We start from the raw sequence: 17156 nt of genomic DNA, 5'->3' as shown, positions 1-17156 counted from the left end.
AGTCAACCCGCTCTATAACAGTTTGACTGCTTACACTGGGTGGGCGCACGTTGCAGTGGTTATGGTGCTTGGCGTGTTCCTTCAAGACAGAAAGATGGCTTACATAGATGTTGAATTAAACAGAGCCTAATCGTTATTTGTATAATGCACAGGTTATTTGTTGATTTGCTGATATACAAAGAGTCTCTATGCTCACAGTTTACTCAGACAAGTAAAACAATGTAATGATTATCTTGGGTTTCATGCGCATCCTTAGGGTATCTGTCTGCACACACTGCCTGCCTGCCTGTGCTGTCTTGTGTCATTGGCTCCGTTTGTGCGTACGTTTGGCATCTAATTTGCTGCTTGAACCCAGTAATTTAATTTTGATGTTTTCGTTGGACAATTCAGAGTAGACACAATGAGCGTTTAGAAGTCAAGAAACTTTTAGCCCACAAATCCCACAGCACAATAGGATTCATCTTCAAAGGGTTTTATTCTCGGGTACTATTTGTATTGGGGGATTTTAATTCATTTTATTTTTTAGCCATAGTTTGATAAATATCTCATTCCTTTCTTTCGCTCAGTATAATAAAATTTAATGGAGAAATTAAACATTGTATCTATTCCTCCTCTTCATTAGCCTTGGCCTTGCCTGGTCTGGAATGGATTGTGAAGTCATTTGCCACGTGCTTCAGTTACACTTAAAAGAAAACGCAGGACAAATGTTAACGCGAGTTATAGATCATTTACAAAGTTTTATTTCGTGGTGTAAGTTCCAGGAAGTGTCAGTTCTCCATCAATGAATCATGTGTTTGTAACTAGTCTTCTTTTGATCCCCGAATACTTTGGCTAATAGCTACGATTCACTGTGGCATGAAAGGTGCCCAAATCACAATTTGTGGCGGCACTGCCAGTCCCACTGCTAAAGTAGTTTGATAACATTTAGAGATCTATTAAAAAAGATTTGAGTTGGCCAGCAATATATGCAGTGATGACATTTCGTAACTAAATTAAAGGACCAAAATGTGCCGTACATTGTAGAGTCTTCCTGGGTAATTTATTTTGGATTAACTTCTAGTATCACACCAAAAAGTACACAGTTTATATTTAATAACCCAGTACTCTGTATTGTGTCATAACTGGAGGCATTTAAATACTGATTGTTAGAAAGCTAAAATAAAATGATTACATTAAGCTATGGGCTCCTGATTCCCCGAATGTCTTGGGACCTCAACAGACACCAAACTCTTAAACTAACCCTGGTGCCAGTTCTTTATCTCTGAGACACTTCGCCCAGGGAGGGATGGATAGGGGACACTTGCCCCACAGGCCACAGCCTTTAGGGTGCAGCCTCACACCATTATTCATTTACCAATTACATGCAGGGGTAAATAGGCTGGACAGTCTATTGGCCTAGTGGAATAATGCAGGAGAGAGGAAGCAAGCAAGTTTGTACAGAACTTAAACTTCCCATTTAGGTCAAAGAAAAGGCAAATTCTAGAAGGGGGCTCATGCCCATTCTTTGCTGCTGCAGACACCTTGGAACATAGAATGTGACGGCAGATAAGAACCATTCGGCCCATCTAGTCTGCCCAAGGTTCTAAATACTTTCATTAGTCACTGGCCTTATCTTAGAGTTAGGATAGCCTTATGCCTATCCCACGCATGCTTAAACTCCTTTACTGTGTTAACCTCTACCACTTAAGCTGGAAGGCTATTCCATGCATCCACTACCCTCTCAGTAAAGTAATACTTCCGGATATTATTTTTAAACCTTTTTCCCTCTTATTTAAGACTATGTCCTCTTGTTGTGGTAGTTTTTCTTCTTTTAAATATAGTCTCCTCCTTTACTGTGTTGATTCCCTTTATGTATTTAAATGTTTCTATCATATCCCCCCCTGTCTCGTCTTTCCTCCAAGCTATACATGTTAACTTTCCTTTCCTGGTAAATTTTATCCTGCAATCTATGAATCAGTTTAGTAGCCCTTTTCTGAATCAACTGGAATTACACGCTAATTTGAATTATTATATAAAACCTTTTTTTTTAAATTAGATTTTTAATATAATATTTTAATAAATACTATCCTTACATCGAGTTTGGGTGGCTTTTAGTTCAGATATCATAAAGTTCTAGCTATCACTTGTGTGACAAATTGTATGGTGGTTTAACTGTCTAGTCAAGGCAGTGTTTGACCTCAGTTTGCCAATAAATCCATTGAAGTGGACGCTAAAAACAATATGTCCAGCTGATCACCACGGGACATGATTTTTTTATTTATTTAAAACCAGCGTGTTTTTTTTTTTAATTCTTTATTTTTGCACACGATAGGCAAGGCAAGAATAATACAACTTTGAGGCTTGCGCAGAAGCCAAAATACAAAAGACCAGTCTTGTAAACACAATAATTGACATCAGCCCATATGACAAGCCACTTTATAAATTCTATACGACTTGCCTCCCATCGAGGATTTTGTGTTTTTTATATCCAGGCTATGTGACCTAAAAAGGGGCCCAAACGCTGACCCTGTATGATTGTACTTTAGGCTCCCCCAATTCTCCTCCAATATGATCAAGCCTGAGTGAGAAAAAAACCAAAAACAAAACCTAAGACATTTAAAGTAAATGAAGGCTAGTAAGAACAAGACCCTAAGATACCAAGGGTGTAGCAATCAAGGCGTGAAAAGAAAGGAAACAAGGCAGGAAAAATAGAGGGGAGAAGAGAGAAATTAGGAAAAAAGAGAAAAAGGATGCAAGAAGAGAGGGCAGGAAAAAAGGGGTGAAAGGGGTGGAGGGGAAGGCGAGCGAGGCTAACGGGGTCCACTCCGACACTAGTCCGCGCAGTGCCAGTTCACCACCCATACCAGATATCCAGCTCCTCAGCCACTACCGGAGCCCATTACGCTCATATCCCATGGTTCCCAAATCTTCTGGAAATTTGCGGTTGTTTCTCTTAATCTTGCGGTCAGGTCTTCCATGAGCCTGCCCTCCCTCACTCTGGAGATCACCCCCCTGAACTCTGGGCCTTCAGGTGAGAGCCACGCCGCTGCTACCGTTCTGCGTGCACTTAAAGTTATCGCCCGTACCAGTTTCTGCTCTCTTCTCGTCCATCCCTCAATAGTTCTGTTTAACAAGTAGATCCATGGGTCTAAAACTAGGGATTTGACGAACGTCTGTGTCAAGAGGTCTTCAACAGATTTCCAAAATCCTTGGATTTTCGGGCATTCCCACCACATATGGAGGTACGTGCCTCGCGATCCACAGCCCCTCCAGCAATCGTCCGGATCTATCTTACGCATTTGATACAAAGTTACCGGAGTAGTATACCACCTGAGCAAGGTTTACCATGCCTGCTCCTGTTACGTGACGCATATGGAAGCGCTCTTGGTTGCTTCCCAAATCTCCTGCCACTCAATCCCTTCCAGTTCCTCCCCCAGGTCCGATTCCCATCTATCAGTGTACTTTAGTCTACCCCATTCCTTAGTTTCAGTGCTGATATGAGCATATAGAAGCGTAATCATACCTTTGGGGGCAGAACCATCCCTACATAATCTCTCAAAGAAAGTAAACTGTCCCTGTGCTGCTGCTTTAATACAGGGTTTCCCGGCCGAAGTCCCTGATCTGGACATATCTGAAAAAATCGGCAGGAGTCAAGTGGTGTGTTTTATTTATTAAAGTGATGATTTTGTACTACAAAACATAAAACAATAAACTGTTTGACATATGCGGTGTTTAGCGCACATAGGATCACATTCTGGATGAAGAACGGTAGAAGGACTAAATAAACTGCAGGATGTGAATACAATATGGCAATCACAGCAAGTAAAGAATAAATATAGTTTGAAGAATACCCCAAATCATAAAGCTGCTGCTTTGGTTGTTTAGGCTTATGCAATATAAGATTTATAATGTGGAAAAGTATCAGTCAGCAAAACAGAGCGTTTAGAAAGTGGTTACAGACCGGTTAGAATCTTCAGAATGCGGTGTGGAATTAACAAAATGGAAAGTTTAATTAGAGAAGATTTAGAAAATGCACAGTATGGAAAAATTTAGTCAGAGGAGGCAGAAAAAGTTGATATTTTCTCTAAAATGAGCACTGCTACTTTACAATGTATACAACAGGGATTATCAAAGGTAAATCTCCAAATATAATATAACTACATTTCCCATGATGCTTTGCCTGACCTGTTTTGGTCTAAATCTTGTATTGCATTTATATCTGTTTATATATGATCTAATCAATACACAATCAGTCTTAATCCTTCAGTCTTAAACTTTTAAAATCGAATGTTGTAATGTATGTAAATCTTTCTTTTATTAAGGCAAATATGGGGGATACAAAATAAAGAGAGGGAAATGCATAGGTAGTACAAATCTTTGGTGGTATAACATTGAAAACATAGTCAGATACATTTCCAGGAATGTAATGCCTTGTTTTTAAATTTTGTGAGTCGCTTAGTGTATACGAGTTTTAAACAAGCTAGAGTAAGATGCAATACCGCGAGTAAGAGCTTTCCATTAGAGATTATCATGTGGGGCATCTTAAGGTTAAGTACTGTAAGTTAAGGCTGCACCGTGCAAGCCAAGATAGCAGCGATGCCAACTATGTCAGCGGTGTTAGGGCGGCTATACTGTTTGGTAACGCTAACAGATGTCAGGCTGGTCAATACAGTGTACAGTGTATAATTTAGTGTCACGAGTAGTTAAGTCATGGTATGTCGTTCAACGTCAGCCTATGTCAGCCAGACTGGGGTCTAGTGCATAAACAATTATCAGCGGCAGATTAACAGGTTGGTTCGCCTTCAAGGTGGCAGCTCGAGTAGCCCATAGTTATGTTAACATACGATGATATTTAACAGTGGGATGCATGTGGGCTATGGGTCTAACTAGTCAGTTGCGCTGGTGAAAACAATAGACAATAGACAACATTAAGATACAGCTGTTCAGTACTGGCTAAAGGGTGTTCATGAATGACTGGACACATTGTGGAGACATATGTTAGGTCGCTTAGGCAGAAAACAGTGTGCACAGCAAATACTTAGATGAACAATGTCCCGCCCGTTACTGTATGTTGCCCAGAGGAGTTTGCTTGCCGTGCTCAGGTGTGTACAGGTTCCGCCTGCTGAACCCTAAATTTAGTGTGACCAGGCAGTCGGGCAGTCCGAAGCAGTCCACAGACATGTACCTGTCGGCGGTATCAGGGGTATGCGGCCCATGACACGGGTAAGCAAGTGGGAAGTCCGGTTGGTGGCGGCCAGTGTGTCCGGTGATATTCTTAGTGCTCTTCTGCAACTCCCCCCGGGTATGCTGTTGTGTCTCAGTTGCTTGGTGTGAAGATTTCCCAGCATTGTGGCAGTACCACTGCCATGGGTCACCAGCCTGAGGCCTGAGGCCTTAGCAGGCGCTCGTGCCCTATCGCCATTGATCCCATCTGCAGGATCGTGGGCCCCGGGTTCCGCCGGATCGCGGTCTTTTCCCAGGGAGTATGGCAGGCTGTAGAGGAGTTCCTTTCGGTGAGCGCCCAGCCCAGAAGAAGGGCGTGCGGTCCCACGGGTTGCTCCGTCCACGGGAGTAGAGCGATGTGCAGGGTCTTGGTTTCGGTATGTCACCGGATTTAGGAGCTGCTGTATGTTGTGGGTCACCATATGTTGGCAGCCTTTTGCTCCATGCCAGGACCTGTCTGCTGTCTGCCTCGGGGTCTGCGGTTCTGTCTCCGCACATGTGGCCGCCGCCATCTTGACCGCGGGTCTCAGGCATGCTTGGTGGTCGAGCAATGTCTCCGAGTGTGGTCGTGGGACATGGACCGGGATCACCCCCCCGGTCCGGTGGGGGGGGAACAGGACCCGGCCAGCCGATGTACAACTTGCATGTTCGGCTCCTTCGGGCGGGATAGTGAAGCGGCGGCCGTCCGCCTCGCTCACCGCCAGGTCGGGTCCCGCTGGGTATTGCAGGGATCCCACCTCCGGGGGTCTGGAACTTCAAGAGCGAGCCTCTCCCCGGCTCCGGTAGCCCGCATACGTTGCGGGTCAGGGTTGTTGGTCGCTGGGTGCTTTATAAATTGCAGATTATATCGTATATGGGGCTGAATGTGCAGGAGCTGTTCTTCTCTGCGACCGCTCGGCTTGGCGGCCCGGCCCCGCCCCCCGTATGTTGTTGTTTTTTTGTGTCAGATTCTTACATTAAAGTGCTAGTCCAAGCACCATGATCATTTCAGTGATTTGAAGTGGTGATGGTGGTAGGAGTCTGTATGTGCAGTGTTTCTGTTTGAAACACGCATGCGCTCTGAGCCAGCAATTGGTCCAATCACAGACATCTCTATAAGAAGCGTCTGAATTGACCGCGTTGCAGGTAAGTAAAAAAACGTTTCAGGTTTTATTTCAATGGGAGTGGGAGGACCTCCTCAATAATGCCCAGTTGGGCATTTTACACAGGTAAGGACCCCCCTCTCCAAATGTTTAAAGTAACACTTTCATTTTTTTTTTTTTTTTTATGAGGCTGTCTGCTCAATGAGTGTTAACATATTGGGACTGGAAAAAGCATATCTCATGTTCTCTCCAGATCAAGATAAGGTACACCCAGTAGTGTGTGTTGTTAGCTCTGCTTAATAACCAACATTTTTTAAATTATTTTTCTGTTTTTTCTCCAGAGCTGCTGCAATGTACAGAACTGCACTACATCCTCCGGCTCATACTAAAAGCAGGAAACTTTATGAATGCGGTGAGTGACTTACACGCCTTCTGCATACTTAGACTCATACGGGTCTCTGGATCCCAGCTTTTAACACCCAGTGGCCAATAATTGGCGGCAGCACTTAGATTGGTCTGTGTGTCTTACCTGCAAATGAACCACTCTGATGAATTCCGTAGTTTTTCTGGCATGATCTTTTTGTGACGTGGGTGTGAAGTAGTTAAAGGGACACTGTAGGTCCGTTAACCATTTCATTTCATTGAGTTGGTTATAGTGCCTGCAGTCCCCTGGCGCTGTCCATTAATTAAATCTTAAACCATTTTCAAGTCGTTTAACACCAAATAAGTGTCTCTGGCCTCCCTTTGTCCAGCCCCTAACGGAGGTGCGGCTACTGTAGAAATTACACACTTCCTTCTAGTCGTACCAGTTTCTACCAGCAATAAATGGTTGTGATAGGCTGAAACTAATAATCTTCCTTCGTTTTTCCTTCTCCCTCCCTTATAGTCTTACCTTCCCTCCTCACCTTATGGTGCTTTATAGCACAGGTTCAATGATGCAGTGGTTTTATGTTACAGCTGATAGTTGTAGATGTTTTTCTGCTACTTTGTAACTATACTATTCACAAATGTATGACCCATATCTGCAATTTGATGTTTGTTACATTCCCACTTAATGTTTTTCAAATTGCATTGCTTGACGTCTACCCTTGTGTAGTAGTGAGCATACGCCATGTAACTGCTCTTCCGATCGCGCATGCTTATTTGAAATAATGAAATGGTTTTGTCTCCTACAGATACCTATCGATAAACTCTATCTACAGGTTTAGTCCCCTGTATACTTCTACCCAGAATCCATAGCTGTAGATTTAGTCGCCCCCCCCCCCCCCCTACATATATATAAGGTACCCATAATCCTTAGCTGCAGGTTGAAAAACAGGTCTGGGATTTTGTCGGGAATGTACCTGTGTGAAAACGTAAAATAACAATTCTATAAGTACTTCAAAATACTGACTGCACCCCAGGAACAAAGAAAAAAAATAGCAAACTTTGCTAGTGCGAATATTTCTTTATCAGTCTAGTAATATTTCCACCTTATACATTCTACTGCTGTTAACCCCAAACCCTCAAACCACATTCCAGTTCCCATTTGTGCGTTGCACCTTGCTGCCATTTTGTCTTTTATTTTACGGCTATCTCTTGTGTAAATTAAACATGACTTCTTGCAGGGTGGATATGCTGGTAACGCAGCCGGCTTTCGAGTTTCATCCCTTCTCAAACTCGCTGACACAAAGGCAAACAAACCTGGAATGAATTTACTGCACTTCGTTGTGATGGTAGGCTTGTGGGAGAAGCGAGATCAGAGTGGGAGGGTTGGTGGCAATGTGCTTATTTGAGCATAAACGCAGTAATAATAATAATAACCATCGATATAGTATTGTGTTACTTAGATGTACTCTAAATTCCTTCTTGTCGTCACTTATCAGACTGTGTGTGTTGTTAATTGGACCTTTTCAACACTCTGGGGTTAGTTAATAAATTGTGGAAAACTGACAAATGAATTGCAAATTATAGCCCGAAATAGCCCAAACCACACAGTACTGCATACTCTGATTATTTTTGTGTTTGGCTGTTTTGTGCTTACATGTGCAATTCTCAATTCTTCAGAATTCCTATTGTAACAGAACACTCCAAGCACCATAACCACTACAGTGTGCTGCAGTTGTCATGATACCAGTAGTGCCCTGACCACCCCTCTTTACACCCCCACATTGTAAGAAGTCAAATGTTTTAGAATAGTTTGACTTCTTAATTAGAGTCCACTGGGCACCACTCCCCATCTCCAATACAGTTCAGCGAGAGCCGGAAGCTCTCTTTACTAAACTAAGCCTGGCAGTGGAGGGCTTTGTGTATTGGCTGAGAATGATCAGCTGACACACTCAGCCAATGAGCTTTGCCCTGCACTGCACAGCTTAGCTCAGTTGAGCCAAGGATAACTCTTGAGCAGGATGAAGGCTAGGAGCTCAATGAGCTTTTGTAGAGGCAGGGAGCTGATTCCAATGTATTGCACTGAGCAGCTACTGTTTTAATGTTGTACAGGAAGTCCAGAAGAAAGAGGCAAGATATCTCTCCTTCGCAGATCGACTGAAACATGTCAGCATCTCAAGCAGGTAAAGGACATACCTCTGTTTAGCAATGCTTATGCCTTTAATGTATAGTTAAGAAATCAGTGTTTTGTGTGTATGATCTCTGTTTGTGTGTGTACCTGTATGTCTTTTACGTCATAATGTTGTAGAACATCTTAAGATATTTGAAAAAGCAGATTTTAGGTGGAAATAAATTAGATGAACACTCCACACACCATAACCACTACATAACAGTGTCAGTAGTTATAGTGGTCGTTCCCCACCACCACATCCAACAGAGAGCCTGCTTAGATCTTCTATTAGCTCTATTGAGCTAGGCCCTGCAGTGCATGGCTAGCTCATTGGCTGAGAACGTCAGATGATCACTCTTAACCATCAATCTAAGCCCTGCACCACCAGTCTTAGCTCATCTGACTCTCTGTTGGATGTGGTGGAGAGAGGCAGCAGTGCCTGACGGATCCCAGTTAAGAATTCAAACCATTCTAAACTTCTACAGCTCACTGCAGTGGTTGTGGTGCTCGGAGTGGCACTTTTTGATGACATCACATGTTCATTGTTTTTATGTGTATCCTGACACTTTCAGATTGTCAGAAGACGGGCTGCTGGAGGAGTTTTGCAAGCTGCAGTCCCGAGTCACTTCTATGCGCCAGATTCTGAGAGATCCAGAGCAGAAAGACGTTAGACAGCAGATGGATGAGTTTCTAGAGGTAAACTGAGCAGGTCAGGAATGAGTACTGGTAAAATATAGAACAGCCATAATTAAACCCTGCCATTCTAGATGCTGTTCATAACTCTTAGTAGGGACAACCCACTTTTGGACCCAAATCCTTGTTTTCTCATCTCTAGTGTCCCTCTTTTATACAAGCTCATAATTTCTGTTGTTTATATATTTATTTATTTATTTTGCAGCATGGAAGCACGTCGTAATTATTTTTCAACTATAATAAAGGGGTTTTGTTTTTTTTATCTGTAAATCCATTCGGCATCATCTAACATACATTTTTAGTCATTTTATTAGCTTTACATAGATAATTACCGTAAGTAATCTATAATATTCTGAATAGCACTAATTGTGGGCACTCTTCCAGTGACTTCTCTCAAAACAAACATGTCCCTTTCTGACCATTTGGAATATCGGAAGGTAGACTGTGACCGAAGACAAATTTCTCATTTTACACTAAAGTAAAGTCGAATTGGACAAAATCTCGTAGTCACATGTTTTCAATTTTCATTATGTGAAATATGCTTTAAATCCTTGACAATTCATACTGTACTATACAATCCTGACGGACTCTAGATTAAGAATGGATTATATATAATGATGCCAGATTTACCGTGGTTATATATAATGCGCTAGTCCCCGCTCTCATATGTAGCATTCATATATTGCTGGAAGGAGACCAAAACAACTTTAGCTCAATTAAGCAGTTTTGGTGTATAGATCGTGCCCCTGCAGTTCTAATGCTCAAATTTTCTGCCATTTAGGAGTTAAATTATTTTTGTTTCTGTTTATGCAGCCCTGGCCATCACCTCCCCTGGCTGTGACTCACACAGCCTGCGTGAGAAAATGGTTTCATTTTCAATCAGATGCAACAGCACAGTATGTTTACTTAAGAAGTTTGATTCAATTTGATTTGATTTGATTCAATTTTGACCACACGCAGGAGGCTCCTTCAGGGTCCTGCAGGCTTCTAGCAGAGTATAGGATAAGAAATTCTGAATGAAACAGAATGTGCAATAAAAAACATTTAAACATTAGATCTCTCTTTACAGGAAATGTGTAAGGAAACGGTGTAGGTCACATGCAGAGAGGTGTGACTTGGACTGTATAAACAAAGTGATTTGACTCATGAATGGCAGCGAATTGAGCAGTTAGACTGCAGGGACCTGATTTATACACCAAAACTACTTCATTAAGTTAAAGTTGATTGGTGGTTATAGTGTCTCTCTAATCAATTAAGAAAAGGTCTCAAATGATTTCCTTTGATTAGATAAAATATGTATCTCTTGCAGAATATCACTGTTATGTTCTACTGGACAGCACTTTTCATTGGTAATCTGTAGTAAAGTTCCTATGAATATGTAAAAATGTTTTCGTTTTTTCAGTACGCCGAAGATAAACTACGAGAGGTTCAAAAGGAAATTGAAGTGCTGCAAAACTCTAAGCATCTACTGATAGAATTTCTCTGTGAAGACGAAGAAACCTTTCACTTGGAAGAATGCTGTAAGATATTTAGCTGTTTCTGCCAAAGATTTCAGCTGGCCATTAAAGTAAGTAAAAGTGGATTGCTCTAAAAAAAAAAATTCTATTAACCTTAAACAATGTTTAACAAACTTGATTTTAAGTTGGGAGATACTGAGGGCAAGGCTGGCCAAAGATTGCGTTGCTTAGGTCCCAGAACAACATGGTACCCAGTACCCACTGCCTTCCTTCCAAAACCCCACCTCTTAATATTAAAGGCACATAATACACTCTGACACCCACTGAATTACAAAGACAGAGAATTAAATTCTCCTTTTGCCCCGTTCATATTTCACTTCCTGTGCTTCCTCAGCAGTTGTTCCCCATTTACTGTACTTTCACCCCTTTCTTGACTCTTTGTGCGTTCTGATATCCCCTCTGTAGCCAAGTTGATATAACCCCTTCAGCTACCCCAAATTTGATAATACAGTTTCTGCTAATCCCCTTACAGTTTTCCAATTCATCCCCTGTTGAAATATTCCCCCAATGCATTCTCTCCATTGTAATTTTCATCTCGTGCCCCAGTACCAATTCCCAAATTAAATGTCCCCATGTCATACACCATGCTTTCTCCCCTTTATTCACGTTCTTCCTATCTCTATGCTCCCCTTCTACTGTTGTTCCAATTTTTTTCTCCTTCATTGTCTAACATCTTCTACTATTTCCTCTCCATTGTGTTGTCGCCCACTGCAATCAGTTCACTATCCTCAATGTACTTACTTTCTATGCTTCATTACCTTACTTACGATTGCCACCCCCACCCCTTTTTTTTATCCACCTTCAACTCCTTTCCTTCTTTAGCCTCCACATTACCACATTTCCTCCTTAATCACCAGTTACTGCTCCAATTTTCACAAAAATTTACTTCTACTCAAGCCACTGCCTTACTTTTTCTTTGGGGTCACCTCCCAGTACTTCACCACCCACTGCTCACTGCTTCTTCATTCCTTCGCCTACCTATATTCCATGCATTACCTTTAAAATATGTTTTTTGGGTTAGATAACAGCATAAGTATTATATTCTGTAACCATAATGGTGATTTATTTGTAAACTGCTGTTTTACATAAATAAGCAATAACTGTCTAATATACATGAAAAATACTTATGAATGGAGGGTGACTAATGTACACAAATTATTATACAAAGACCTCTCCTGCACTTGGAATTAAGGTTCATTGAGTAACTGGAGTTTTTTTTTTTTTTTCACACCTTAGTAGACAAAACCATTAACTGATGTTTTAAAAACGCGCCATTAAATCGCAGAACACCGTACTCCAACCCGAACATACACTGATATGTCCGTGTTCGGGTCCGGGGTCCAAAAAACGTTCAGTACAAACCCGAACTTTACAGTCCGGGTTCGCTCAACTCTAATCATGATGATTGTTTGAGAGATTAGTCTTATCCAATTATTTGGAATGGGATATAGACCTAACTTGTAAACGTTGTTCTTGCAGGAAAATAAGATCCGTGAGCTAGAAGAACAGCGACAGCAACAATGGGAGAAGAAACGTTTAGAAAAGAGGCATTCCATGGCTTCCTGCAGTTCTCTGGAGCTTTTGCGTGAAGAAGATGAGTTAGAACTCACCTTGGAGAGGAACCTACGAAATTCACGTAAAACTGGCAGTTTCCGTCTGTGCAGAATGCGCTCCTTGGGATCGAGCTATATCTCCACTCAGATGTCTCGCAAAAGTCAGAGTGAAAGAATCCAGTATTATTGCGACCAGCAAAATGCTGTCCAGATGCGTGAGGTCTCTGAACGAGTGTTGAGGCAGCAGATGGGATATGCAGCTTACAAGGATTTCTACAAGTCAAATGCTGTCAATGTTTGTAATGTACATTCCATTGATACAAGGAATTCTGTTACAACAAAGCAGTCTCCAACCCAAACAGATCTTCAAATTCCCAATCAATCACCAGACCAGACTAAATTGAGGATTTCAAGACAATTACTTGTGCTCAAGGTGGCGGATACCACCAGTCCGTTATTAAGTCAGTCTTGTCCTGATTCTCTTGGATATCTACAAAATAAGTCTCAATCTGGAACATCAAAACATTCTCTGTTGCAATCTGAAACTGAAGCTTTTAGGCCGTCAAATGCCCTCTCTGAACTTAAGTCTTCTCAATATTCCCTTGCCAAGTCTGAGGGAACTTCAGGTAGTACATTGCTAAAGCAAGATGCACCTCTGGTCCTCAACCAAACAGTAGACAATTCAAAACTTGAAATAACAGAACCATTACCAGTGAAGGCTGAGCTGGGTCTCCCCCATGACTTAATTGACCACACTGGAATTGATTTTTATAACAAATCACTAACTCAGCCTACAGAACACAACTGTCAACTATTAACATCACAGTCTGCATCAATTAACCCCCAAGAGATAGCATGCCAGTCTGCATCTGATAGGTGCCAACAGGTAGTATGCCAGTCTGCATCTGATAACCCCGAACAGATAGTATGCCAGTCTGGAAATGATAACCCGAAACATGAACTATGCCACGGCCAGTCTGCAACAAATAACCCACAACAGATAGTATGCCAATCTGTGTCTAGTAACTCTCAGCAGATAATGTGCCAGTCAAAGACAGTATATCAGTCTGCGATTGATCATCCGAAACAGCTAGAAGCACAGATTGAAATTGATAATCAAAAACTATTCGTAGTCCAGTTTGAAACTGATAATCCCATACAGTTTGTAGATCAGCCTGGAATTGACAATCAGAAACCGTTAGAAGCCCAGTTTGAAACTGATAATCTCAAAATGTTAGCAGCCCAGTCTAAAACTGATGATCTCAAAACGTTAGTAGCCCAGTATGACATTGATAATTCCAAACAGTTCATTGTCCAGTCTTCAGATGAACCTCACAGACAATACAAAACCAATCATGCACCTGATATTCCAAGTCATTTATCCACTCAGTCAGTATCAAAATTTCCCTTTCAACCAATGAGCCAGAAAGAGACTAAACATTTATCACCTGAAACAGAGACTCAGAGACATTCTGTCCAGGACATACAGGAGTCACTCAGGCACACGCAACCTGAGCCTCAAACTAAAAAAAATAGCCACGTGCATTCCCAGTCTGTACTTGTTACCTCAATAAAATCAAAAGCACAATCAGGACCTGAGACTCAAAATGTTTTACTTCAGTCTCGACTAAAGATTTATAGACGATCCCTGGCTAAGTCTGAAACTGACACTCCTGATTCATCACTCTTTAAATCCGAACAAGACCAATCACTAGGCCAGCCTGGTGAGGAGATGTCCTGGACAAAATTAGGAAATTCTGCAAAATGTCAATTGCAAAATAATTCTGGGATTAGGTCAACCAGACGTTTAACGTCCCATTCTTGGTCTAAGATTCCAAAACATTCTGGAGAGTATGATGCCTCAATACTAGAGCCTACATATATGGCCAGTAACCAAATGTCTCAGAATCTCAAACCGATATTTTCCCAGCCTGAAACTGACACCACACAATGTTTAGATCAGTCTCGGTCTGACCATTCAATATGCCAGGTGGCAAATGATGTAACCCCGCAGTCATTAACCCAGGATATGCAAGGGTCTGACTTTGACAGACAATCAACAGACCAGCTAGAACTTGGGACAGCCACAGATTCCTCAGCACAGTCTCGACCTGTTCCTTCCATATCCTCAATGCCCCAAACACCAAAGGATGCTGCCTCTCAGTCATTAAGCCAGGATAAACAAGAGACTCAAGGACAATCATCAGAGCAATTAAGACAAGATACTAGCAAGAAATCACTTGCCCAGTCATATCAGAAAACCTCCAAACAATCACTACACCAGTCTACGACCAAAATTTCAAGGCAATCTATACCAAAACCTTCACCCAAGAATCCCAGAAAATCTCTAGATCAGGTTGACTCAGAGACCAGCATTCCGTCTACATCGGATATTCCCAAACATACTCTAGCAAAACCCGGTAGTTTCAACAGTAGAATAAAACTGACAGAGCCAGTGTCTGTCCGACACGATATTAAAGCAAAAGAAATAAATGTTCAGATACCAACCACAGAAGACAAGTTGAGGGAATCACAGAATGGGACTGCACAAACATCAAAGGTAGGGGAAGATTTTGAATGCAAGTCATTAACAAAGGTTCTAAAAGATGTATGCACATCCGTACATACAGATAGTCCTGACCCATGCTCCAAATGGAAGAAAGAGTTACAAAATACGTGTGATAGAGACGATTGTGTGAAACGAGAATTGAAAACAGAAAGAAATAGTTCAAAAGCAGACTGGGAAGATTTGGGACAAAGAAGTGGTAACAATCCAAAGAACTCCTTACTAGGAAGAGCTGGAAGTAATACTTGTAAAAAGTCAAAAACCAATGAATTTGGGTATAGAGTAAGAAGAGTCCACTCAGACAAAGAGGTGCCTTCAGTCAGCATACAAGGTGTGGGAAATGACACCAAACAAAGGATGCCCACTTTCAAACAGACACAAAATGTGAGCCGAGACAGCAAGCTACCCCAGAAACTTTCTCAGCATGGTGGTGGGACATTGAAACCATGCTCCGGCAAGATAATGGCGAGTGCCAAGGTACAAAAAGAGATTCCTCATCTAAATACTAATGAATATAGTAAAGTTTCCGATCGTAAATGTAGCCCGTCGGTAACTGTCGGTAAATCTGTAGATGGTTCATTGCATAACGGTGAGCCCAGTAGGGAATCCGATTGGCCTTCACAAGTGACATCTAAAAAAACAAATTCCACAGCTCGGTTGGCAATTCGTGTTATCAAAAATTGCGAGTTAAGCTCCTCATTACCCCGTGGGTCAAGGAACCTGCATGTGGACCCTCAGAAAATCTGGAGGTGAGATTGAGAACTTACAGTCACTTTTCTAACTTGTGAACCTCTTTAGAACCTCACATTATATTGCCACCTTCTGTACAATCAGACAGACATGATCTTAGTATGGAGACAGTTGTCAAGCAACTCTGGACAAAACCTCAAAAAGAGAAGTGCCTTTACTCTGATACTTTTTTATAAGCGCAGACAAGCTCGTGGGATAGGTTCTCGAAACCTCATTTATTGGTTTGTTTCTGCCTGTCAACTGTGTTTTATGCCCTTTTCTCTGAATATCTAGCCCTGCAGTTTGTTTTAGCACTATTTAAATAAAAGATAATAATTAATGTATCCTCTGTATAATGAAATGTGACCAGCTACAATCGCGACAACGATCATAACTAGCTTGACAAGCGATACAGTTTGGATATTAATGGCAAAGAGGAACTGATTGGTGTAAAGGGAAACTTGCATTGTGTTGGTTTTAAAAACAGTCGTCTGTTCCTCTGGCTGTGACACACAAACGGTTCTGGTTTTAAATCTAACACAAGGTACTCAATGTTATAACACTATATTTGTGTGTGTGTGTGTGTGTGTATATATATATATGTATATGTTAATTTTTGTATGTATTTAAAATCTAGCAAATTAGCAAAATATAGAATGTTATTTATTTAACTCAAGTTTCAAACATGCAGACGGAGCTAGAATTATCCACTTTTTGACACTTTAGTGTGTTACTGGGATATTTTCAGGAGCACGAACGTTAACCAGTATTGTTGCATTTTGATATTTTTGTATGCAAAATAAATGGCCTTTTTTTTCCATAGGAATGCCATAGTTTACACTAATGGAGAGGAGGAATAATACTGGCTAAAATTTTGTAATGCAGTTTTTTTGTAAAAAGATTCTAAGTATTGTCACAGAGTTTAATTGACCAGTTGCACTGCTTAACATGGTAAAAAAAAATAATACATTTTAGAAAAACACAACTTTCATTATTTCTTTTTTTTAAAGCTTATTCCTAATTGTAAAGCAATTTGATATTTACGTGTCATGGTGCTTTTTTTGTTACATTAACCAGAACAGTGAATTGTGGTGAATCGATTAGGGAGTTGCAAACTTTAGACAAAAACACCTAATTTATATTTTTTTTCCCCAAGACTTTATTCCCTTTTTTTTTATATATATATTTTTTTTTTTTTACATTTTTTTGTTTTTCACCCCAGTTGACTGTTTCATGAAATAACCTGCATTCTCTTTGTAATTTACAGTGTCTAAGATG

General features: G+C 41.1%; 1 protein-coding gene across 3 annotated transcripts in view; it reads left to right on the top strand.

Moving 5' to 3' along the window:
* LOC134573188 (formin-J-like) overlaps window positions 1-16833 on the top strand; it is a 63474-nt gene extending 46641 nt beyond the window's left edge. For all 3 annotated transcript variants that reach the window (XM_063432748.1, XM_063432749.1, XM_063432747.1), the window contains exons 7-12: window positions 6626-6696; window positions 7892-7999; window positions 8763-8833; window positions 9393-9516; window positions 10916-11080; window positions 12510-16833. In XM_063432748.1, the coding sequence (XP_063288818.1) occupies window positions 6626-6696; window positions 7892-7999; window positions 8763-8833; window positions 9393-9516; window positions 10916-11080; window positions 12510-15902 (3932 nt within the window). In that variant the 3' untranslated portion in view covers window positions 15903-16833. The remainder of the gene's footprint in view (window positions 1-6625; window positions 6697-7891; window positions 8000-8762; window positions 8834-9392; window positions 9517-10915; window positions 11081-12509) is intronic.
* The last annotated feature ends 323 nt before the right edge of the window (window positions 16834-17156 follow it).

Source organism: Pelobates fuscus, chromosome 9, assembly GCF_036172605.1.
Source record: "Pelobates fuscus isolate aPelFus1 chromosome 9, aPelFus1.pri, whole genome shotgun sequence".
NCBI lineage: Eukaryota > Metazoa > Chordata > Amphibia > Anura > Pelobatidae > Pelobates > Pelobates fuscus.
This window is presented reverse-complemented; position numbering and strand designations above follow the sequence as displayed.